The 24,738-nt window shown below is 34.3% G+C and overlaps 4 protein-coding genes, 3 non-coding genes and 2 pseudogenes across 8 annotated transcripts; 6 read left to right on the forward strand and 3 right to left on the reverse strand.

The window, feature by feature from the left end:
* The first annotated feature begins 281 nt into the window (after nt 1-281).
* LOC114412911 (translation initiation factor eIF-2B subunit gamma-like) lies at nt 282-4,122 on the forward strand. Its single transcript, XM_028377018.1, has 13 exons — nt 282-476; nt 555-650; nt 731-808; nt 1,365-1,445; nt 1,526-1,745; nt 1,826-1,884; nt 2,229-2,278; nt 2,365-2,452; nt 2,545-2,805; nt 2,915-3,007; nt 3,113-3,217; nt 3,399-3,515; nt 3,590-4,122. The coding sequence occupies exons 1-13, from the start codon at nt 411-413 to the stop codon at nt 3,653-3,655; spliced, it is 1,380 nt and encodes a 459-aa protein (XP_028232819.1). The 5' UTR covers nt 282-410; the 3' UTR covers nt 3,656-4,122.
* A 2,484-nt stretch (nt 4,123-6,606) lies between these two features.
* LOC114412912 lies at nt 6,607-11,619 on the reverse strand (annotated as a pseudogene). The gene is made up of 11 exons (XR_003666845.1): nt 11,388-11,619; nt 11,069-11,239; nt 10,245-10,313; nt 9,786-10,160; nt 9,571-9,700; nt 9,227-9,486; nt 8,715-8,910; nt 8,245-8,370; nt 7,612-7,710; nt 7,141-7,347; nt 6,607-6,949 (listed from the first exon to the last, which is right to left on the reverse strand). The product of XR_003666845.1 is annotated as a probable acyl-activating enzyme 18, peroxisomal (transcript).
* Nucleotides 11,620-12,589: 970 nt separating this feature from the next.
* On the reverse strand, nt 12,590-16,392 carry LOC114412913 (glucan endo-1,3-beta-glucosidase 4-like). The gene is made up of 5 exons (XM_028377019.1): nt 16,069-16,392; nt 15,552-15,679; nt 13,613-14,860; nt 13,029-13,056; nt 12,590-12,925 (listed from the first exon to the last, which is right to left on the reverse strand). The coding sequence occupies exons 2-5, from the start codon at nt 15,616-15,618 to the stop codon at nt 12,778-12,780; spliced, it is 1,491 nt and encodes a 496-aa protein (XP_028232820.1). The 5' UTR covers nt 15,619-15,679; nt 16,069-16,392; the 3' UTR covers nt 12,590-12,777.
* A 1,478-nt stretch (nt 16,393-17,870) lies between these two features.
* Nucleotides 17,871-19,881, forward strand: LOC114412915 (60S ribosomal protein L32-1-like). The gene is made up of 3 exons (XM_028377021.1): nt 17,871-18,040; nt 19,355-19,536; nt 19,624-19,881. Exons 1-3 carry the CDS (start codon nt 17,951-17,953, stop codon nt 19,751-19,753), a joined length of 402 nt encoding a protein of 133 aa, XP_028232822.1. The 5' UTR covers nt 17,871-17,950; the 3' UTR covers nt 19,754-19,881.
* On the forward strand, nt 18,220-18,301 carry LOC114413899. The gene has a single exon (XR_003667041.1). It is a non-coding gene; the product is annotated as a small nucleolar RNA U31b (small nucleolar RNA).
* LOC114413900 lies at nt 18,392-18,467 on the forward strand (annotated as a pseudogene).
* On the forward strand, nt 18,759-18,835 carry LOC114413875. The gene has a single exon (XR_003667019.1). It is a non-coding gene; the product is annotated as a small nucleolar RNA Z195/SNORD33/SNORD32 family (small nucleolar RNA).
* LOC114413876 lies at nt 19,198-19,281 on the forward strand. Its single transcript, XR_003667020.1, has one exon. It is a non-coding gene; the product is annotated as a small nucleolar RNA Z196/R39/R59 family (small nucleolar RNA).
* Nucleotides 19,882-20,477: 596 nt separating the features above from the next.
* On the reverse strand, nt 20,478-23,283 carry LOC114412914. Its single transcript, XM_028377020.1, has 2 exons — nt 21,419-23,283; nt 20,478-20,812 (listed from the first exon to the last, which is right to left on the reverse strand). The coding sequence occupies exon 1, from the start codon at nt 23,145-23,147 to the stop codon at nt 21,423-21,425; it is 1,725 nt and encodes a 574-aa protein (XP_028232821.1). The 5' UTR covers nt 23,148-23,283; the 3' UTR covers nt 20,478-20,812; nt 21,419-21,422.
* Between the last annotated feature and the right edge of the window lie 1,455 nt (nt 23,284-24,738).

Raw genomic sequence — 24,738 nt, forward strand, 5'->3', positions numbered from 1 at the left:
TCTTTTTGATCCCTAATAAATATTTATTTTGTGTGTTTGCTATCTATTAAATTTTTATTTTGTACTAAGTTTTTAATAAAATAATAATTTTATTTTTTATCCTTTGACACTATTTTTTAATTCATGATAAATTTAAAAAAATATTTATTCCTTAATAATTTTTTTCATTTATAATTAGTCAAATTAAAACAAAATTTACTAAAACTTAAAAATTAGCTCTACATTAAGGATAAAAAATAATATATGCTAAAGGAAGGTGTCAGGTGTGTTTGGTTTTGGTTTTTGTTTTGGTTTGCGAGTGAGCGAGTGAGCGAGTGCGTGCTGTATAGAATCCGAGATTTGATTAGTTAGGGAAATTAAAACAGAACAGAACCCTCCGAAAACGCAAAACCCTGTTTGGCGTCGTGGCCATGGATTTCCAAGTCGTCGTTCTCGGCGGTGGCGTCTCCAAGAAGCTCATCCCTCTCGTTTCGCAGGTTCCTAACGCGAATGCTTCAAACCAAACAAATTTCGATGCTATTCTATTATTCTAAAGCGCTTATTTCTGTTCGTAGGAGCTTCCGAACGCGTTGCTTCCGTTGGCGAATCGCCCCGTTCTCTCCTACGTTCTCGAGTACTTGGAGCTTAGCAACCTCAAAGATCTCATTGTGGTATTTTCATTTCTTGCAATATTTTAGATGTTATTGGAGAGGGTAAATAGTGAATTAGTAATGATTTTTTTTAACTCTAGGTGGTCGAAGGCGAAGAAGCGGCTCTTCATGTTGGGGCTTGGATTTCGGGGGCTTATGCTGATCGCCTCCACGTTGAGGTAATCACTTTTTGGATATTAGAAAATTTACCAAACATGATTCATTGCCTCTATATATGTCTCAGTAGTGACCACAAACATAAGGATATTATGTAGGTTTTATTTGGATACACATAAGTTATAGTAGGAAAAAAAATAGAATGAATTAGCCTGTATGGACAAACTTTTCAACAAGCACTTTTAGAGAAGAAAATAAGAAGGTAAAGTGGATTATGTTTCTCCCGTAAGTTAAAATTAGCTTATGTATAAATTAAAATAAGCTTTTAAGGAAGCAAACTGGGAGAGCTTCTATAAATTAGCTCATGCATAAGCAGATTTTAACTCATGCAAACAGGGTCTTATTTTTTATTTTTTTATTTATCGGCAAATGTTAATATTATTTGTTTGTTAGTGTTTTTGTTAGCAGGAGGGATCGAACCTGCGACCTTTCTCTCCATCCCTTCTTTTTTAACCACCCAACCAACCTTATATCTCCCTTAAGGGTCTTATTTAGTTTGTACTTAAAAGTATTGATACTATGTCCAAAGGTGATGATTTGTGTTTAAACTTTTTCTAGGTTGCTGCAGTTCCTGAGGATGTGGGGACAGCGGGTGCAATTCGGGCCATTTCACATCACCTAACTGCTAAAGACATTTTGGTGGAATATCCTCACCTCCCCTGCCCCTGAACTCTGATTAAAATAATGTTGTTCTTTATGGTTGTGTTGATTTTCTGCAGGTTGTCAGTGGTGATCTTGTTACTGATGTGCCACTTGGTGCTGTTGCAGCTACTCATAGACGGCATGATGCAGTTGTCACTGCTATGCTTTGCTCTGCTCCTGTAAGTGGACCTTTGGAGTCAGTATCCTCTGGTGGGAAAGACAAAACCAAGAAACCTGGCCGCTATGATTTGATAGGGCTGGATCCCACAAAACAGTTTTTAGTTCACATAGCAACTGGTTAGTTATCTAGCTTTCCCTTGTATATGGCATTTTGTTGTTGTATGTGTGCTCATGTGGAATCTTGCAACTCTTTTCAGGAGCAGAAGTTGAAAAAGATCTTCGAATTCAGAAGAGCATGCTCCCTGCAGTTGGCCAGGTACTTTTTCTTTCTTGTCTCTGAACCTTCGTAGTTTGTTCCTCCTGCCTATAATTTCTCTAATGTTATGAGTTTATCACTCTTCTAGTGTGAGATATAAGTGTCTATTCTATACCAACTTTACTATTGGAAGTATTTTCTGTTTGTTACTTGTGTAGAGATGGAAATTGGTTATTGTGCTTTTAGAGTAAGAAAATTGTTTAATCTGTCAATCTTAAAGAAATAGCATTTTCTGTGAAAATATGAATGAATTCTTCATCTGAGTAATAGAAAATTAAATGCAAGACTTGTGCAATTTCTTATTTCTCTTTGTTTCTCTTTATTGTTATTTGTCCTTCATGTAGATAGAAATAAGAGCTGATCTAATGGACGCCCACTTGTATGCATTCAAAAGGTACATTCATTTACTTTTTAACTTTCTCCTTTATTCGTAGTCTTGAATTACTCATGTTTGTATCCTGAAACAAACTTTTCTTGCAGATCAGTTCTACAAGAAGTTCTAGATCAGAAGAGTGCATTTCATAGCTTAAAGCATGATGTACTGCCATATCTAGTCCGGAGCCAACTGGTTAGTTGTTAAAGGTTTTTGCAGAGATAGGCTAGGGAATGTTGTACTTTTAAGGATTCTAACCTTGTTCATATTTTCTAAACGAGAGTTAGAAATCAGAAGTATTATTAAATGGCATACCACAAGCAGAAGAAAACAGAACTGAAAAGGTTATTTCTCAAAGCAATCAACAAATGCTATCTCAAATACTCGCTAATGCATCTGAACCAACCTTTCATCTACGACATGCACTGGGTCCTTATGGTTCTACTTTTGATCGAAGAACCCACAAATGTTGTGTGTATATTGCTGGAAGCAGCAAATACTGTGCTCGCTTAAATTCTATACAAGCATACACTGACATTAACCGTGATGTGAGTTAGTTAATGTTATGATCTTTATCAGGCACTTGCTATTGCCTTAAATTTTTTCTTTGGGTATACTTCTGGTTGCTTGAGCGTTATTCATTTTTTACTGTGACAGGTGATAGGAGAGGCTAGTCGCTTATCAGGGTATTCCTTCTCTACTCTAAACAACATTATCCATCCTTCTGCAGAGCTTGGGGCAAAAACAACAGTGAGTTAGTTACCTAAGTTGTGTGGTCTGATATACAGTTTCTGGAGCAATATTTTTGTTCCTCCCATTTTTAAGTTTATATAAATAGTTGTGATTTGTTTTTAGGTTGGACCACATTGTATACTGGGGGAAGGTTCACAGATGGGTGACAAATGCAGTGTGAAACGGTCTGTCATTGGCCGTCATTGTCGGATTGGTGCTAATGTTAAGGTGGGATGATATATTCTTACAAGTTAACAGGAAGTTACTTTCTGGTCTTATTATTTGTCTGTGACACTATGATCTCCAACCCTCGATGATTGGTCAGCAACACCGACTGGCATCTTACTAATGAGTTGTATTCAATAATGTTAATGCCAAGTTTTCTTTTGACTTACTTTTATGCATGCAGGTTGTTAATTCAGTAGTTATGAATCATGTTACTATCGGAGAATCTTGTTCAATCCAAGGTTCTGTTATCTGCAGCAACGTACAGCTCCAAGAACGTGCTGTACTAAAAGATTGCCAAGTAATTTGTTTCACCTCTGGCAATTTTTCATGATTGCAATTTGAATTGGAATGTGACATTGCCTGTCTTGGCAGGTTGGAGCAGGTTTTGTGGTCACTGCTGGTAGTGAGTGCAAGGGGGAGGTCTTGGCAAAGAAATGAAACTGGAATGTGAAAATCGAGGCTGGGGAAATACATAGCAAAATGACTTCTATTCTGCTTGTCATTGATTGAGCAAATTTTGTGCTTTTTTCTGTCAGCATTTACAATTTGATGATCTTAGCAGGAGGAGCAAAGAAATTCTATTACTTCCAATTTGTATGCATGTCCTTTGCGGTTTCTTGCAATTTGTTTGAAAATGGCTGCAATCGGTGTTGAGTATTCATTTGTGTAAATGAGTACTAATTGCTTCCTCTTCATCACTATTTTCTGCCATTCAAATGCATGTTACAAGGGACTTTAGGTTGGTATCTTGCTGCTGTACTAAAGCGGTATAATCCAGCGCCATCAGTTTTGTATTCGAGCAAATGTAGTACTATTGATGCGTTTTGGCTTTCAGTTTTTTGTACTTCTGTTTTTGTTTGAGATCTAGTGATAATAATGCTTACTTGAATTTGATGCTTGCTTTATAAGTAATTCGTTTAAGCTCACTTTTTTCCTCCCTATTTTTGCGAGAGGGAGGGTTGGTTCTCAAAGCTTGGTAGCGTCAACCAGCAGATCATGTGATGGGATTGAGATGAGAGGTGTGAATGTTACAGAATTACTAAATGGTCTCTAGAGAATTGCGAGTCTCATTGAAGCCATTTACACATTTTTGTTGGTAAAGGTCGCCATATACATTTTGGTTTTGCCTATATATCTTTTGTTCAAGAGTACCCTTATAATACCTGTTTTAGATTGCTTTCACTACAAACTGGCGTTTAGCAAAAGGGACAAAATGTGTTGATATAGATTATGAAAAATAAATTATAATTAATTCCATGAAATAGTTTTTATGTTTGAAATTATTTGGTAAAAAGTGATATTTAGATAAAAGACATTTCCTATAGCAAAATTATATTAAAGATATTTTTTAAACATCCAATTGTCTGGATAAAAAAATAAAAATAATTTAATAACTTGTAATAATAAGTTTTAATTATGAAAATTTTATTTTTTAAAAAATAATTGAAGATTATAATCTGAATATCTTCTAAAATGTTAATCACATAAATAGTACTTCTGTACTTGACCAGTTTTTTCCGTGCAAAAGGCATTTATTCCCTTGAAAAGAAATCAGCATTGCCAAATACACTTTTTTTTTTTTTACTTTAATTGTGCATGGAGTCTTTATTTTATAGGTTTCATGAACGTAATGGTTAATTAACAATTCTTTTAAAAATATATTACACTAGTTTAGGATGTGAGAATTTTTTACACAAGACACGTTCATCAAAATGTTTATTTAGGAAAGACAGTTAAATTAATTTATGAAATCTATATCATTGATCATTATTCTTTGAATGATAAAAGTGCTTAAAGTCCTTGAATATGTTTTTTTTTGTTGCCAAAATTAATCCCTACTTCTATAATTTGTAGATTGGGGTATAAAAATTTAGAAAAGAAAAGTCTTTTCTATGATTGGGATTGACAATTAAAATCACTACCAATTCAAATTGAGGGACCGTGCGCCGATACGAAATCCGCATACAAAAAGGAAGAGTACGAAAATCAAACATCTTTCCGTAGCTGTGTTTGACTCCCTACCTTGGGCTGTGTTTTTTCTATGTTGGACTATCAGATTCGCTCTCTTCCTTTGGACTCTTTGTTGGCATTCTTGGTTGTGGTTATCTTTGGCATTGTTTTTGGCAATTCTATGATTCTTTTCAATGCTGGCATATCATTGTGGAAAGACAATAGGTCCTACCATGTGATGCAGCATTGTGCATTTAATCTCGAAACTAAGGGTGTGCCTTTAATTTCTATTCTAAAAAAAATTGTTTTTAGCTTTCAAAATGCAACTAAACAAAGTTGCTCCCATAGTTGATTGAGGATAGTGCAAGCACACTGCACAGTGTGGATTTGAAAGAAGTTGCTCACAAAATTGGAGGGTAGTGCAAGCACACAGCAAAGTGTGGAATCGAGAGAGAAGTTAAAGAAAATGAAAATTGACGAAGACATGAAAACATTTCTCAGCTATTTCTATTTTTTTTGGGTTTTAAAACACTTGTTTTGAAAACAAATTTCAAAACTTAATAGATTTTAAATAAGAAAACCATTACTGAGTAATGAGTAGTGCAAAATTGTTTTTGAAGAGAATCAAATATTGTATATATATAAAAAAAGAAGAGTAGCAAATATGTCCATGGCCTTAGTTTCTAGTTTTCCCGAATGCATTTAATATACGTTTCATTACTATTTTAGTTATCTAATTTATTTTTTAGGTTCAATTTAATCATCTTATTATTAAAAGATTCAATTAAATCCTCTAATTTTAAAATATTCAATTAGGTCCTTTATTTTTGAAAATTAATTCAATTTGATCTTATTTTTTCTTTTATTTGCTAAGAAAATTTTGAAAAATGCAATTGAATTTGCCTTATAATGGAACCAAACTGAACCAATCTTAAAAAATAAGACATCTAATTCAAACTTTTAAAAATAAAGAGACAATTGATTTATTTTTAAAATTATAGGACCTAATTAAATCTTTTAATAATAAGAGGATTAAATTAAACTTAAAAATTAAATTAGATGATCAAAATTATAATTAAACTTTTAATATGCTCCAAAAAAATAAAAATTCAACACATTTACCTATATACTGGTCAAATCGTCCCTTGATATTGTTGGTAGATAGTAAAAATATCCAAACCAACCCTCTTTCTAGTTTTAAAAATTATACTATTGTTAATTATTTTAGTTTTTTTTAAAAAAACCTTCATTTTAATTCTTAACTTTATAAAAATAATTCATTTTAGAATAAATAACATATGTATTAATAGTTTAAAGGATTTTTACATTATCATTCAATCACGAGTAGTCATAATCTAAATTTGTTAATTTTTACAAAGTCATACCAATTATAATTTTTGATTAATTAATAATTAATAATGCAAACTTTTTTACACCAATTCTACATTAAAATTAAACTCTGCATTTTATTTCTTTTTACTTTATATTCCATTATTTTACATTAAAAGAAGACAAAAATGGATGACAATAAACAATGTTACGACTTAATAAAGTGAAGGATTTCCCACTAATAATATCAAATGTTCACCATTTGATTACACGCCAAAGACCTCACACCCAGTATAAATGTATTCTAGACATAGGGAATGGACTGAATTAATAATGTTACTAAAGTCTGCTCTGAATTGATAGCTCACGCTTCATTTGATCTCTCAAAACTCTCCTTAGTAATTTGTTGGAAGCTGTTCGGGGAAAGTCGGGCACAATTTTAACAAGGCTCACCTGTAAAGTAACAAAATGAGTTGTGAACATCAAATCAGTAACTTCATCATTAAGTCAGGTTAAAATTTGCATAAAATTACAATTTTCCTTCAAACTCAGACTTTCATGAATCTTTAAATAATTAAGTTATTGCTTTTCGTGATGTATTCAATTCAAAACCGTAGTTGCTTACAATGAACAAAGGGTCATACCTTAAACAAAGGATTAAGGTTACTTTGAATGGCTTTACTGAATTTCCTTTTTAGAGTTTCTGCATTGGAATTGTATCCTTTCTTTAAAACTGCAAATATAACCAGTTGTTCCGGGCCTCCATTTGCAGGAGAAACACTGATTGCAGCTGTCTCCAAAATGCCTTTGTTGGCTCTATCACAGACATGCTCAATTTCTACAGAACTTGTCTGCATATCAGAACAGAAAATTCCAAGAATAACTGTCAGACCACGGATGTCAAGACAGGAATTTACCAATTTCTGATGAATCCATGATCAGTTACAAGTACGGAAGTACCTTCCTTATTAATTTATTCAGGACATTGACATGGAAATATTTAGGATTCTTACACCATGTTTATCTAGCAGAATAGCTTTCAGAAGCTTCATCTTCAATCAGAGTAGAACTGGGAGAAGGAGCTATAAACATGAATATAGCGTGTGATGTGATACCTTTATTCCGCCAAGATTCATCGTGTCATCAGCCCGCCCTTGTCCAATGAAACGACCTCCAGCAGTTCTTTTGATTATATCTCCATGTCTCCTAAGAACCTGCTTATATCATGTTAGACAGGATAAATTATGGATAAATAAACCAGTTGAAAAAGTATATGACAATAACAATAGAACGAGAGTAGTTAATATTTCAGCAACAAAAAAAAAAGGTAGTTAACATTACAAATTTACAATGCAATCTAATAAGTTAGTATGTAATTTACAAGGGACTATCTGAAAATCCTTGATGGAAGATCTAACTAATGAACACTTATAAGAAACATTTAGATATTGATCACTTACATAGGCAATAGCAGTATTTGACAAACATCCAAAGTTGAGAGTTAAAGAGTAATCCTATCCTCTCTAATTTCTTTCTTTCTTTCTTTTTTTGGATTTTATATGGGCAACTTGGTTAGTGTGTACAAGCAAATGTGTGTTTGTGCAGTAGGACCTCAAATAAGCATTAAGGTGTACTGAACCAATATATTCAGGACCTCTGAAAAGCCATTAGGATGCAAGAAACCACAAAATACCTTCAGATCTGAACTACTATTGCAAGATAGATATAACTGAATGTGAAAATCATACCTTTCCTTTGTAAATGGGCATTCCCTTAAAGTAAACCTCCTCATTATCCGCATTAAGCAATCTATCAGTCGCTCCCATATATATTGGAAACAAGCCCACTTCACCAACACAAGCAACATCCTCTGGCTGTCACATTGGTCAAAGAGATCAAACAAATTAGAAAGCTTAAAAAATAAGTTATCTATACCAAAAGAATTGCTATTATATATCACAATGAACATTTATTGAAGATAATTTGGTCATCTACTAGAGGAAATGCAACCCACTTGGGAAGAGTAAATATTTTTTAGCCACTAACCATTTGGTAATTTTAGCATTCCTTCACACACACACTGAGTACCATTAGGCACAAATTGGTAACTGAGAAAGAACAAAGTCAAAGACAATATCAAAGATTGAATAGACTCACTTTGATCAACAATAGCTTTACTTTTAAAGTCATACGCATAATACCAAATTTAAAAGATCACCTGAGTGAAAATACCCTTTGCTTTAGAAACACGTTGCAATTTCTTTTGGAACAAAGCTATCAGCTATTGATACCAAACAACACATCCTGCAAGAACAATGGCTAGATATATAATCACAGCATTGACTGTCATTTGCATGTCAATGGCGATTGCATCTCCTTTTGAGAATGTGACATCTATTGCATTTGCTACCAACCTGAAAAGATATAATTTCTCACAGGAAGCAAATAAAGAGATTATACATAGAAAATACTTCAAGAGTAAAACACAAAGCAGAAAGATCAAAAACCATAAAGTGATATACAAGCACAGAAAGAATTGAAACAAAAGTAAAATAGCAGAATGATACACAAATTAATCCCGATTCAACAGTAAAAATCATCAAAGCAGTGATGAAATTTGAAAGAACACGCATCAAATTATTGAATTAACCGATTTAGCACAAGTTACAAGTATGATGATGAGTAACACAACTTTGGTGGAAAAGCGAGAGTGTGTGTTGAATGGCTTACATTACTTGGTGCCGGAATTGTTTAAGCATGATATGATTAAACCTCAGAATCATCAAAACCTTCATCTCTCCAAACAATGGCTAAACTATCATCTGGTTTGTAAGGATGTGAACTGGGTTGCAAACAGCTATCAGCAATGTCGAGGACAGAACCGGGAGCCAAGTCCCTCCATGTTTAGAAGGGTCAGAAGTATCTAAAATGCACTTGGGAGGTTCAACAAAGGAAACTGAAAGTTCCTTGAGAATAAGGGACCAGTAAAGCTGCACAAACAAATGATGCATGTTGAGAATACAGAGTAGAAACGAAAGAAGGGAATTAGATGTGGGGGAGGGTAGTGAACTTGCCCGAGGGTGTTGAACAAAAAACTTGTGAAAGAGATGAAAACTGGTAATGGGGTCTTTGTAGGAAGGTCCTAAGAGGTTAGGGGCATGAGTTTCCATGAGACAGCCCAGGTTGGTGTGTTTGGATTGCTCTCTGAAATCAAAACGCAAAAATGAAACATGAATTAGCATTTGTGTTGAGGTAGTGGTAAGTGATAAGCAGAGTAGGAGAGAGATACAGAGAAGGGAAGCAATAGAGTGGGAGGGAAGAATGTTGAGAGTGATAAACAGAGTAGTAGAGATGCTGATGTGTGGATAGGATGGTTTGAGCAGTCTCCGAGTCACAGTTTGGCGCCATATGTGTGAAGGAGACTGAAACTCAGAAAGGATATCCCTCAAAACACGGTATAATTCATTGCCTTCTTCCACTCTTATGCCTCCTGCATTCACCAACTCCTCCACTCTCAACTCCCCCATGCTCTTTCCCATCTCTCGATCTCTGATCTTTCCAACTTGCAGAAGGGTTGTTGAGTACTTGAGTTTGAGGTCACCCAAGTTGAACATGCAGTGCCTTTACATCACCTAACACTTCCAGGTAGGTAGGTGACAATGTGCTGCCAACGAAAGAAGGAGAAGTTATTACTATATAATTTCTTCTCAATACTTGAGTTGAACTGTAACACCTAATCAGTGCTAACCTTCTTCTCAAAACTTGAGTTACTAAGTATTACTACACCAATTATTATAAGTATGGCACCTGCAAACCACTGTGGAACAGTTTATGCATCAGAAAATGAATGAATCAAGAAGTTGAATGCATAAGAGGCAAATAACCAGGGCTATGAGTTCTTTGGCGGTTTGGTCATTTAGCATTAGCACTGTAAGCATCAGTAACAGACAGAAAAACCAAGTGGTCCTCTACTCTGTTAGTGCTACAAAAGCAGAACAACATTAAGGGTCATCAGTTTGGCGCCCCTTGAAAATGAAAACCCAAAGATAAGCTTGATGTGCAAAATTGTATCAAAAAAAAAAAAAAACTCATCCCGGATTCCTTCAGCTCAATTTAAGGTGACACCAAATGACTATCCCCACAATTAAAAAACTCTGAAGCACTTGGGAAGTTAACCTGATTACTTCTTATAATCCAAACGCAATTCCAGTTGATGGGAAGAGTGTTTGGTTTCCAAGATCAAACGACAGAAATAATAATTCAAAAATGTTGAAATTGAAGAGTCTAAAATCATTAACAAGAATCGATAATAAAACATACAGTTTTGGAGATGGTTTAAAATGATCATGTGGGTTGAATGGTTAAGAGAGAAGGAAAGGGGAAAAAGGTCACGGATTGGATCTCCTCTGCTAACAAAAACTAACATTCTAACATTTGCTAATAAAAAAAAAATGTGAGATGCAAATGGAGTAACCTCCAGATAAGTTAAAAGTATAAAAATGAACCAAAGTTGAGGGGGTGTATTAATTGGAAGCGATAGTCATAACAACATTATGATCAGAGAAGGTATACCTGGAAAGAGAGCGATTCGTGAAAGAAGACGAAACCGGCTAAACCGGAAGAGATGAAATTGGTAGCGAAATTGGTGACAGTTGCCTGAAGAGAGGAGAGAGCTTTAAGGCTGTTGACATAACAAGCCCACATGGTGACATTGAACAATAACACCATCCCGTACCTGACAAACTGATATATATATATATATATATATATATATATATATATATATATATATATATATATATATATATATAATCTAAGATTCAATTAAAGGAAAGAGAAATTAAAGTAATATGAAAATTAGAAGGCGAATCTGAATGTAACCTAACCTAACCTGGTGAAGAGGGAGCTTAACGGAAATGGCTGCACGAGCGGCGTTGAATCCAGCAGATACTGGCCACGCGTACCCTTTTCTGTTGCCTCCCTCCATGCTCCGATTCGATCGCATCACAATTCACAATCAGAGAAATTATTGCCTTGTTATTTTCGCTTCAGCTTTTGATTGTTGCATAGCATGGTAGTACTTTTGGTTATTGCTGCACTATTCTTGTGAGAGACGCTTATTCAAAAAATACTATCAAAATAAAATGCTGGCCAGTTCGCGGCTAAGGAATTAAAAAAATAATTTCTATTAACTTGCGTAAAATTAAATTATAAGATTTTTATTAATATACATAAAATTATATGGATCATAATTTTTTTACTTTTCTTATAATTTTTATAATAAATATTTTTTTTTAAGTTTCTTAACCAATCCTCCAATACTGCAATTACTTATTTACAAAAAAAAAATTAATATATCAAGTTAAAATTAAAGAAAAAAAAAGTCTGACCTTGCTTTAGTACAATTATTTTTTATCCAAATTAGGAGTATTTGAGACATTTTCTTCTTAAGTAGTAGTATTTTATTTCTTATTTAATATACTAGTTTAGTTTGTGCAATGCACAAAATAAATATTTATTTTTTATAATTAAATTGAGAATAAGTAAATTCATCGGCCATAAATAGGTAATTCACTACTGTTGTTCGAAAAGGAGAAGCAGCAAACATAAAGGAAACAAAGATTCATGAAAATAACCTAATAAAAAACATAAGACTCAATTACCGGCACTGAATGCCAGGTAAGATGCCACCATTGAGTTAGAAAAAATTAATAAAAAATAATTACCAAACCGAAATTTAAATTAGACTTTAAAGAAGACAACATTAATATTAATATTATTTTATGGTAAAGAAAAATTATTCACCCGTATGTTTATCCTTACAAACTCTTCGTAGTTCCGTATAAATATAGTATATAAGCAACTGAATAATTCATTGATCTCATACTAATTTTTCTTAATAGTTCAACTGAACACACCTTTTCTTTTTAATAGTTCAAATAAATTGTATTCAAGTTTCATTAATACTAAGCTTAAGAAACCGATGGATGGCAAAATGCTACTCTAATTTTTTATGATCACGAGTGCATAATTTGTTGGTTCGAGAACGCTTGCAGTCATTTCTTAAGGGCCCCGTATTCGGTTAGTCTCCTCTGATGGCTAAAGCACTATATTATATAACTATTTATCTTAAAAGTGTGATAAATTACAATGACCCCAAATGCACAAGATGGGACATATCTGAAGAATAAATTGGACCCAAGAAAAGTTAGAAACAAAATCGATAGGACCACATTACACGAATCATTGAATTGCAATTTCAAGAGCATCGACCTTTGTGGTCATAACACCGCCAAAACCAAAAATACACCAATAGCTGATATCAAATACTTAAGGCTAGACACTTGCAGGTTCATACTCGCACCAAAGGGGCCTGAAGGTCCAAGTGCCATTGGAGGTAAACTCAATCCACCAGTGCTCGAGTTAGAACTGTTGTCAAAATATTCCATGATCATATAAGAAATTTAAAAGGTAACAATTACTACTTCTAAGTATAATAAATTGAGGATGTATAAAGATTAAGATTCTATACCTTCCGGCAAATATACAGGATGAAGAACCTGCAACAAAGTACACAGAATTAATTGGTTAAGTAAATAAAAGATGTAATGTAACTAATATTTTTTTGACTAAACAGGATCTTCAGGTTCAAATCAAAAACAAACTGCAACTGCTTCCTTGCCTTGCTAATATGCCCAATAGAGACATGATCACCAACCAAAGACACTAAGAATCCATTATTTTATCATCCAACCATGTTTTGTGGGAGGAATTACATGTATTTATTCAAATTCAACTTTCAGTGAAGCCATAGATGTGTCATTGTGTAATTTGAAAAGCACATTGGTATATGCTTATAACTTGAATAGTTTTTATAACTGTAATTGCTTTCTAACAACGACCAATGACTTTCAAATATATGATTTACTCTCCAGGGGCTGTTTTCCTGTTTCTAACAAGGAGGGATTGTGGCAAATTTCCGACAACTGTTAGTACGCAATTTGAAAAAAAAATGGTTATATGTGTAACAGTTCAAAGAAATAACTTGAAGTGTTACAAGCATACCATATCAGAATATCAAGGTTAAAATAGAAATAAGAAGTCATATCGACTTACTAGGATCCTTGGTAGTAATTGTAGCGGTACCATCAAAGTCACAAGTTCCACCACTGCTATGCTTTCTCTGATAATAATCATTATAAGCATAAGAGGCATGACTTTTCACATTATTGGGAACATAACATGGTTGCCCCGGTTGAATTGCAGCACAATTTGCTCCTCCTTGTCCACATGCCCAGCTCAGTCCAGATTGCAGCTTATCAGTGTCTGCTCCATCTTTAGCCACACAAAAAACTCCTGAAGAATTTCCAGTAATCAGGTCGGAAGCACCAAAATTCAACGGATAAACAGTACTTCCATTGGTATAAAAGATGCCCCAACTTTTTTCTGATACAGGCCCATTCCTCTTGTCTTCATTAAACAATTCGTATATGTATGTATTAATGGCTATGTTTGGCTGACTAGGAGGACCTGAATCATTCATGACCCGCTGAATCATATTATTAATGTAGAGCTCGGCATTTTCTTCAGTAGCATCTGGTTCATTAGCTCCACCAAATGACGGCCAGCCAGTCTCTGTGACAACAATGGGTATATTATTGAAATTTAAGGCTTCTATAGAGTAGTAGGTAGCATCCACCATAGCATCAAACATACTGTTATAATGAAATAGAGTGTTTGGGTCAACAATTTGCTTCACGGAAGGAAGAGGTCGGAAAAGAGCATATTCAATAGGGAAAATACCATCTCCTTTAGTGTATCCATAATAAGGGTAGGCATTTAACATGTAGGAGGAATTTGTGTTCTTCAGAAACTGAAGGAGTTGATAGATAGTAGAGTTCCATGAAGAGTTAAAGGTGGCAGTGGAAGGAGGAAAAGGCTTAGGGATAATGTCCATAGACTGGGGAGTTGAAACTTTGACCCGGAAGTTAAGGTTAGCAGCAACCAGGGCTTTGTGAAGAGAATTCATGGCAGGAACCAGAACAGGGGCAACATTTGGGATAGTGGAAAGAACCTCACTGCCAACTGCTATTCCTGTGATATTGGTGGATGGGACATAAGCAACAACATTTTTATTAATCCAGGCTGCAGCTGCTGATGGAGATTCTCCAATCCTCAGTACCTCCTCATTGGTGACACCAACAATTACTTCAATACTAGTGTTTGAAAGGGCTTGTAGTAAGTGCGCGTTAGCATCATATAGACGCGCATGAGTAATTTGATTAGCTTGTAGAATGCCAACTATATTTGAAGCAGATGGCAGATCAGAAACATCAGTGCCAATGTTTACCCCCACAAATGCACCTACAAGTTAAACAATTTGATCTAGCATCAAGCCATCAACTGAAAAAGATAATAGACGGTCAATGTCATACTCATACATCCACATCCCTAATTGCTTCCCCTTGTGGTAATCATAAAAGGTATACAAAAATAAAAAGGCTGACCAATGTACAAGACACATATGGTCATTATAATTATGTAGGAAAAGCAATACTTTTGACTGTAAAATACTTGCTTGCAACTATCAAACCCAATCCAATAATACATGAAACACCTCATCAATTGTACTTAATAAATAATAAATGCACATGCAAGCACAGGAGACTCAGTCCACTCAGCAGTCAGCTTGCAGAACTAGTGACTTTACAGTCAGAATCTGATAGACAATGAAAAGTACCAAAGCATAAGAAGGAGTCCAGGAGGAGGCAACATAAACTACATAAATCCAATCTGACAAAGCCAATGCCATTGCCAGGATAAGTTTCACTTTATTTAGGCCAATTTTTTTTAAGAATGCACGACTATTGGCAAGGCTGTCACCTATCAGCAATTTCATTTTAATAAACTTTTGATCCAAAATTTAATTGACACACGGTGTAACTGCAAAAGCAGTCTGGACAATACAGTATGTAGACTGATCGTGAGAACAAAGAAATTTGAAAACTAAATTTCAGATATACACCACAAATATGAAAAAAAAGGTACAAATTACCTAATGTATTGGTAAGCACAGCAATAGTGAGCAACAAAACACTCGCAAGCCATGTTTTAAGCTTCATCACATCCAATATCACCTGATCAGCAAGTTCAGCCCAATGTTGCTGTCCAGCAAAGCCTTAGCTGAAAACTCGAGCAATAAACACGAAATCACATTTTGAGCAATTTAAATGACCAACAGAATACAGACAGATAATTAAACGAAGTCCAATAGTTGGATGAAACATTAATGATCAATATCTACTCTTACATAAAATTGATGTTCACAAAAGTCAAATCTAGTAAGAACAGTGCCATATTCAACAACCTTTCCAAGTAGGTAGTACATTGTACACCTCAAGGCCCAGTTAAAACAAAAATAAATACTAAAAGATTTGCCGTTTATAGATATTTTTCTTAAAATGGAGAAGATAGAGAAGCGTGATTTCCTCTTTTAGTACAAAAAAATGCATAATAACCTAACCCTCATAAAGGGGTTTAGAAAGAAAGGAAGAGAAGCGCGGAGTGTGCACCTGATATTTCTTAAAACCGCTGTAAGAGCTTGTGTTGTGGCTACAATGGACACTAGCTGAGAGAGGTGGAACGCGCAGAAAAGAAACACGTAGCAAAAGCGGAAACCGTTGAACTGAGAGATTTTTAGGTTGCAATGTGAAGGTGTAGTGATGAATCTAACAAACTCGTTTTTGTTGGGAGAAGGAAGGAATGGGAATGAGTTGGCGAAGAAAGGGAGAGGCAACAACAGTGTCCCAAACATTGCCCACTAAGTTATTACAACCGGACAACATCGCATCTGCATCATTGCCCCATGCTCTCTTTTATGTTTGCAAATGCAACTTTGAATTTCTTTATTCATAATTCATAACTAATGCATGCCCCATAAAGTTTTTTCACTGCTTTTATAATTTAAAAGCAATTTTTATTGGTTAATAATATAAAAATCGATACTTCGTGTCTATTAAAAACTCTTTATATTTTTGGGTGCAACCTAGAGGTATATGATATTTTTATTTGGTTAAATTACTTAGCTCCTTATATTTATTTTTCTATTTCTTATAGTTTGAAAATGGTCTTTTTAATTTTCTTTTAATTTTTTAGTTTAAAAATATTTTTTTAGTCCATATAATTTACATTTTAATTCTTTCTTAATCCTTTTAATTTGAAAATTATAAAAACTAAAAAAGTACAAATTAAAATATAAATTAGAGAAATTAAGATCACTTTCAAAATTATAAGGATTAAAAAAAATTAAAATGTAAATTATGAAGATTAAAAATATCACTTTCAACCTATAAAGACTAAAAAAAAGTAAAAAATCATAAAACTATAGAAATCAAATGAGTAATTTAACCTTTTTATTTAAATTTCAACTATTTTTTATTCATAAAAAATGGTATTCGTCCCAAAAAAATACTCTAACTATTTTCTTGCATCACGTCAACCCATCTTGGGAGTAGGGTGGTATCTTTATGCGGTGACTCTAAGGAATTATTTGATTGTGAAGAGGGAAGAAAGGAGAATAGGTGGAAAAGAAAAAAAATGACGAAATTAGATAAGAGTAGAATGAAATTTTTTGAAGGAAGGTTAGTTGGTAAGAAATAAAATAAAGAAAAATAAATATATCTACTGAGTAAATGACCATTTTAACCTTATTATTCCTTTTTTAAAACAAGATATTTACCCCACGGAGCACTAAGGCACTAAGCCCCCTCCAATATAACTAGATAAATCATATTATAAATATTTAACAAAACGACACAACATGTCCGCACACTTGCAAAACACAAAAACACTTTTTCTATTCCACCAGGTAAGTAGAGGATAATATACTAAAAACAAACATGTTTTCAATTGTTTGACATTATTAAAGAGAAGGACTAGAAATAAATTTTTCAATTTGAAAGGCTAAAATAGACATATTTTCATATTTAAAAAAATTAGAAACATATTTAAGTCAAAAATTTATATCAAAATTGTTTGAAGGATGGCAAATATTTAATTAGGTCATAATTATTTAAAGAACTAAAAAAATATTTTCTGCACACGAAAATTACTCAAATGTCAAAATTATGCAAAATATAAAAAAAGTCACAAAATGAAAAGAAAATACTTTAGAAAAAAATTACTTTACTGAGTTTATTTACTCTATAAAAAGGAATAAGCCGAAGTACTGATCTGTATGATCTGGGCCAATTAAAACTTAGCAATGTTTACTTGGTTGGGCTTCTTTACTCCTTAGCCCGGTTTGGCCCAACCCATTTACCTTTACCTCCATCCAAAAAAACCCTAGAATGGACGCACTACGTTAAAGTGAGATAAAAACCCTAGACACAGCAGCGCTTATATATACTACTACTACTCTGTTCCCATTCCTCATCTCAATCCACTTCAGAGAAAATGGCGGTACCTCTGCTCTCGAAGAAGATCGTGAAGAAGAGGGTGAAGAAGTTCAAGAGGCCTCAGAGTGACAGGAAAATTTCCGTCAAGGTAGTATACATATTAGCCTTTTCATTCTGATTAAGTTAAGATGCATCGTTTGGATGAGTAATTTTGTGATTTTACACTTTATTTTGTGTTGCATATGGCTGTTGAGCTTTTTTATTTTTATTTTCGGTTTAGTTAATCTTTTAGTATGCGTTTCATCGTTCTAGCTTGCTGCTTTTTAAGGATATGATGATAGTACTTTGTCGCCCCAGTCTTAATTTGCACCACAAGGTGTAAGATGGTGATTGACATTTTATCTGATTCTGCTGTATTATGTTCAACCTGTTATTTTTTTTTGTCAATTTTATTTGAATTTGCTAGTTTTTTTTAAGTCTCAATTTTTTTGGACCGATGGGATATGAGGATAAATGTTTGACACCCAGTCTTACTATATTTTTTTATACGTGATGAGAGATCGACTATCTGATCCCATGTATAATTTGTGTTGTACATTCATCGGTGCTTTGTTTGGATTTTATTGACGTTGATTTGTTTCCTGTTTGCCACGGTTTTTCTTTGTTTTTTGTTTTAATTTGAACATGGGATTTGATGGCAACTTTTTGACACCCAGTCTTACTTGCTCCATTGCTGCACTCTGGTGAAAATTAATTGTCTCATCCTTTAATTAATATGCATTGATTGGCTTGCCTAGTAATTTCTTATTATTCTGAATAAATTTCCCCTTAATTTTTTTATTTGTATATTATGAAATGCGATTGCAAAGAGATATGATGATCTTTATCCATCAATTCTGCAATTGAATGATGATTACTTACATGCACTACCATCTGATCTCTTGCATCCTTTTCTTACTGTTGAGTAATTTTGTTTGATTAATTAGTGATTATTATTTATTATCTTTAGGTTGCTTAAATTAAGGATTTTTTTTGTTAATTTATTTGCCCATGGTATCTGATGTCCAGACTTCGGACTCTTTGTCTTGCTGTAGCTGGACATCTCGTTTTAAGGGCATATATAGAACTTTTACAGGCCTTGCGACACAGTTGGCTTTCTTTACTATAAGCCTTTTGTTACTATTTTCCTGTTTACATCTCTTGAATACATTTATGTTGGTCTTAAAAATCGTTTTCATTTTAGTGATACTTTTCTTGCACATTTAGTTAAGAATGCTTTTTGCTTTACCAGAAAATTGTCTGATCTGCAATCTGTGATGAAATTTCTATAATGTGCTGATTTTCTGTGATTATTATCCTAAATATCACCATCTTTCGGCTGAGATTGCAGATCAAATTGTTCTTTTCTATGAAAATTTTATCCTAGTATGTATAAATAACCTTTTCTTTTTTTATTCAACAGACAAACTGGCGTAGACCAAAGGGTATAGATTCCCGTGTTAGGAGAAAGTTCAAGGGATGCACTTTGATGCCAAACATCGGTTATGGTTCTGACAAGAAGACCCGCCACTATCTCCCTAATGGTTTTAAGAAATTTGTTGTTCACAATGTGAAGGACTTGGAACTGCTCATGATGCACAACAGGTGAACCATTGTTTCCTAATTAGGATTTTAATTCCGATTATTTTGCATCCAATGTTTCCTGACCACTTTATTTTGCCTTTATTCTAGGACTTACTGTGCTGAGATTGCTCACAATATATCCACAAGAAAGAGAAAAGATATAGTTGAGAGAGCTGCGCAACTTGATGTTGTTGTGACAAACAAAACAGCCAGATTACGCAGCCAGGAGGATGAATAGTCTAAATGACGGAGTCACTTATTTGTAGTGATCCTAGTGACACTCTTGACAATGGATTTTGATCTTTTTTTCATTCTTCTATAAATTGTAGCTTGATAAACGATTAATATGTGGTTTTTTTTCCCTCACTTGCCGTCTCATTCAATTTCTTCTTGATTTGGGTTTTGGAGCTTATTGAACATTTCAGATAATAGTGTTATCAGCTAAATAATTTATATAAACTGGGACGAGTATTATCAGCTAAACCTCATTTTATAAAAACGATACGTATTTAAGCCAACCAATTTTAAAGGATAAAGCAAAGTATGGCGAGTGAATAAACTAAGTTCATTGATAAAGCAAAGTTCTAGTATTTAAGCCATTGTACGTTAAAGAATTGTCCGTTATATTATTCAGTAGTTCAATTTCAAATTTGTAGTTTGCTTATTTGAGAGCGAACTTGATTATGTTGTTTCTCTTTCATGCCGTCGTATCTTGCCTTGAAGAGAATCCTTGCCAACTTCTTTAGGATCCAAAATAAAAGAAACCTTTATCTTTCGTTTCGTTGTTTATGATTTTTTTCTTTTGCGGTCTTATAATAATTCTAGCGCATTTTAACGCAATAGTTGTATGGGGCACAAGAATAAATATGCAATTGTTTGAAGAATACTAGAAAGCACTGTATAGTGAGGAGGTTAACACCAACCATGTGTGTCGAAGATGGACATCATGCATAAAACACGAATGATGAGGAAGGTATCCTGACCAATTTCATTTTCTAAAACACGGCTGTCTCTAATGTGAAACAATTTTTGTTTTTGCAGAAACATGAACTAGAGGTGGCACCAAATTAGAGATGCCACACATTAAAAGGAATACATTCAGATTAATTTGTAATCTCAATGAAACAGACCTTTGTGGGGATGTTGACAAGTCATGTGCAAGGAAAAAAAGATTCATCCAACCAACGGTTTCATATAGATTGCCTAAAAAAGATCCTCAAGGTATAAGAATGAACTCAAAGTAGTGTCGTCAGTGGACCGTGGCATGGAGTGAAGTCTACCACTAAAATGGGTATTCCTAGGAATCAAAAAGGATAAGTTATTTCACATACATAAATACAAAAGTGAAGGAAATATAGATAGACGGAGTTAGAACTTGGGGTACACAAATTAGGGTTATGCAGAACTTGTATGTAGCATTGAGGTCAAAAAGTTAGGTTGGAAGTTCATCAGGGCAACAATGTATTTAAAGACTGAATAATGTGACTGTGTGAGCATTCATTGCATATATTTTAGTATTTCACTATACTATATAACTTGGAAAGTTTATAATGCAGAGCCATTACCCAAATCTGAAGGCCATAGACAAATAGAATCTTAAAAGGCTTCAGCAAAAACTCTTCTTAATTTTCAATTTGGTATTCTAATGAGAAAAGAGAATGAAAGAATACGAGAATGGATTTAGCAGCTTGAGTCAACAGAAAGGAAAGAGGGTAGAAAGGGATTCTATAGTATGTATACAAAATCATGATAATCAATATAAATCATCAATATAATAAAAGAACAAGCAAGCACAACAACAAGCTCATATCTAACCCAATGGTATGAATCTGAAACTGAATCCAAAAGCAAGGCCCGAGTGTACCATGTATTCTGAAAAAGCATCATAATCAGTAGTGCCAACCTGATCAGCATGTATTAACTCCATCCTTGCAATCTTTAGTCAAATTGTAGAACGTTTCCACGCGTGTCTTTCCACGGTAAAAGACCTCAGTATCCACTGCAACTCTCATGTACCCATCAAACTCAACAGGCTTTCCATTGTTGAGAAGTGTGGTCTCGTTATACCACTCACTTGTATTTCCCCACAGCTCCTTATAGTCATCAAGCAGATGCACCTTGTAATTTGACCTCAACTTATCAAAGTAATTATAATAAGGCTCATTGGTGGCAATGTACAAATGTCTCCAAGGCTGAACCATCCATTTAAGCTTCTCGACAAGAACATCCGGCGACGTATCATAATCCAAATGAGGCCACAACTCCTTGTTCTGAGCTTTCTCTCCCCGAACCACATGAACGGCGTCAAAATCCCAGTCCAACCTTCCACTAATCTCAGTAACAATATTCATCAACCTCTTGGATTTCCACACAGCATGCCAAGGCCTCTGAATATTCTTAGCGGCCTCACCTTCACAAACCCTATACCAATAATTTTCAGGCTCCGGCGCATCAAACTGCCTCCATATAATCGTACTCTTATCCTTCTTAAGCTGCATAGGAGTCACCTTGTGATTGACAACCTTCCTAACAGGAATCTTCTTCTTCTTCAAATGCGTTTTATCCCAATTCTTCCAATCCCTCAAAAACTCACCTTCCTCCACAATCGAAGCCGTCTCCTTCAAATGCTCGAAATCGAAGTAGTACCTAAAATCCTTCCCCTCCTCATCCTTGTTACTAGGGTTATAAGTTGAAGCCAAACAAACACTCAAATCCATAACAAAAGTCCTGTTCAAAAACATAGCTTCCCCCAATCCACACAAGAAACTCCACAAATAATGATTCATTCCCTTGCAGTAATCCCCACCTCTCGAGTAATACAAATACTTCCCATTCCTAAAATTAGTCTCCGATCCCAAAGTCGGAATCGTGTCATTGATCTCATCATCGCGGGCTGAAGCCCGCGGCGGCAGGGTCTTACCACCCCTGGCGGCACCGGAGCGCGTCATATTCCGGCGAGCATTGGCGCCGGAGTGCCAGCCGCCGGCGTGCACCACCTTGTACCTGCAGTCGTCGGTGACTGCGATCTTGAAGCGGCGAAAGTCGCGGTACTTGCGCCAGGAGCGTTCGCGCTTGTTCCGGAAGCGCCAAGCGACGTCGCACTCGCCGGCGACGGAGCCGTTCACCGGCGGTTGGTAGTCGAAGAAGGCAATGGACTTGAACGCGCGGAGGTTGAATCTCTGAATAGCAATACGAACGCGAGGGTTGGAGCAGTTTATGGTTCCGTCGCAGGCGGGGGGAGAAGGAAGCGCCGCGTCGGTGGAGTCGGTGGAATCAGCGGTGGAGTTAGCGGTGGAGTTGGCAATTTGCTGTTCGGATTTCTCGATGACGGCTTCGGTGACGGCGGAGGCGGAGGGTGGCGGCGACGGGAGGGGAGGGTCTTGCGGCGAGGGAGCGAGGTCTTCGCCGGTTTTGAGGACGGAGGAGTCGATTCGGAAAGTGGCATTTTGTGATTGGGTGAAGAGGTTGGTTAGGGCAGGGGTGGACTCGAGCCATGGGTCTGGGGGATGGTAGGTTATGGCTATGACGGTGAAGATTAAGACAGAGAAGACAAAGACGGAGAAGCAGAGATCGCTGATGAGTTTGATGATGTTTTGGGCTATGGGTTCGGTTCTGCTACTGTTGCTGCTCATTTTTTTAGATCTGAAGGTGAGGTGCTGCTGTTAGTTTATGGGCTACAGAAAGGAAAAGAGGTTAGGGGTGATGGCGACGGAGGATCTGAATCTGATGCCAAGTCTAATGTTAGAGTGTTACTTACTTCACTTCACTTGCCATAGAAACCAAGGTTAAATGTTCCTTTTGTTTATTATGTTTATTGTTTTTTTTTTAATTTGTTACAATAAATTTTAAAAGTTTTATTTTAATGTATTATATTTTGAAAAGTTTTATTTTGATATTTTTTCTCTTTTTTTAGCCAACTAGATATATTTTATGATTTTTTAAATAATTAATTCAAAATAGTAAAACTAAATATGAAAGCAAAGCTCACAATCATAAGTGTAACATCGTATCCAAAGCAAATATTTTTTAATGTTTCTGATTTGTTTAGTGGATGAATGTGGTAGATCTTACTTGTTTTGTTAGTTGGTAGTGGCTGTAATGACCGTGAGGTTGTAAATGTGAACGGCAGTGATTATATTGTTTATGTTAAATAAAACTTTTAAAAACATAAATAACTAAAATAAAATTTTTTAAATTTAATATATGAAAATAAAACAACACTAAACTATAATAAACCAAAGCCATAAAAGAAAACATAAAACTTCACTTCACTTTTTTTTTTCTATTTGCTGCTGCCTTTTCTTCGTTCACGCATTAGTTATTCAGGTTTATTACTCGTTACGTCTGAAAATAACTGTTATCCTAGTTATTTTAGACAAAAAAAGTAATAAATAAATGAACCAAAATAATATTGGTTTTACAAAACTAATGTTATTAAGTAGATAAAAGAGAGTAGTATTATTATTAGATTGAAAAACTAATGCAACATTTATTAGAGTTATCAGGAAAAATGAAACATTGATTTTGGAACAATTATTTTTGTAACACTTATTTTAGGACCAAGAAAATATATTTTACCAATTTACTAACTTTTGTCGAGCTTTATCAATTACTACTATAATTAATTATTTTGATTCCTGGTCCTTAGAGAAATTATTTAAAAAACTTCATATTGCATAAGTTAAATATTTATTTTATATAATTAAGTTTATGGTAAATAAATATTTTAATTTAAATTATATCATAAATAAATTTCATAATAAATAAATATTTTTAAATATATAAATTATATTTTAATTTAGAATAAGTATACTAAATTATTATATAATTTTAACCGATATATGTTTTATAAGAAATGTGTCAGAAAATATATATTAGTGAGACTTCGCATTTTAAGTAGGGTTTTTATTTGACTAACACAATAAGAACTTGATTAAAACATAATGATAATGTAAAAGTTTTTTGCACTATTATTTAATTATATATTATTGTATAATGAATTTGAAGATTTTTTAATTATTTTAAAAGTCATATTTAAGATGATTTCTAATTAATTAATTGTGTAAATTTTACCCTAATAATATATGAAATTAATCTTAAACTAGTTTTATAATTTTTTTTTTTAAAATATGAATTTTCAATTATGAAGCTTCTTAAGAGAATATTGAATTATGAAGTTAATTTTGAGAATTTCTTATTGACATACTAATATTGGAATGGTTT

This window comes from Glycine soja, chromosome 5, assembly GCF_004193775.1.
Source record: "Glycine soja cultivar W05 chromosome 5, ASM419377v2, whole genome shotgun sequence".
Taxonomy (NCBI): Eukaryota; Viridiplantae; Streptophyta; class Magnoliopsida; order Fabales; family Fabaceae; genus Glycine; species Glycine soja.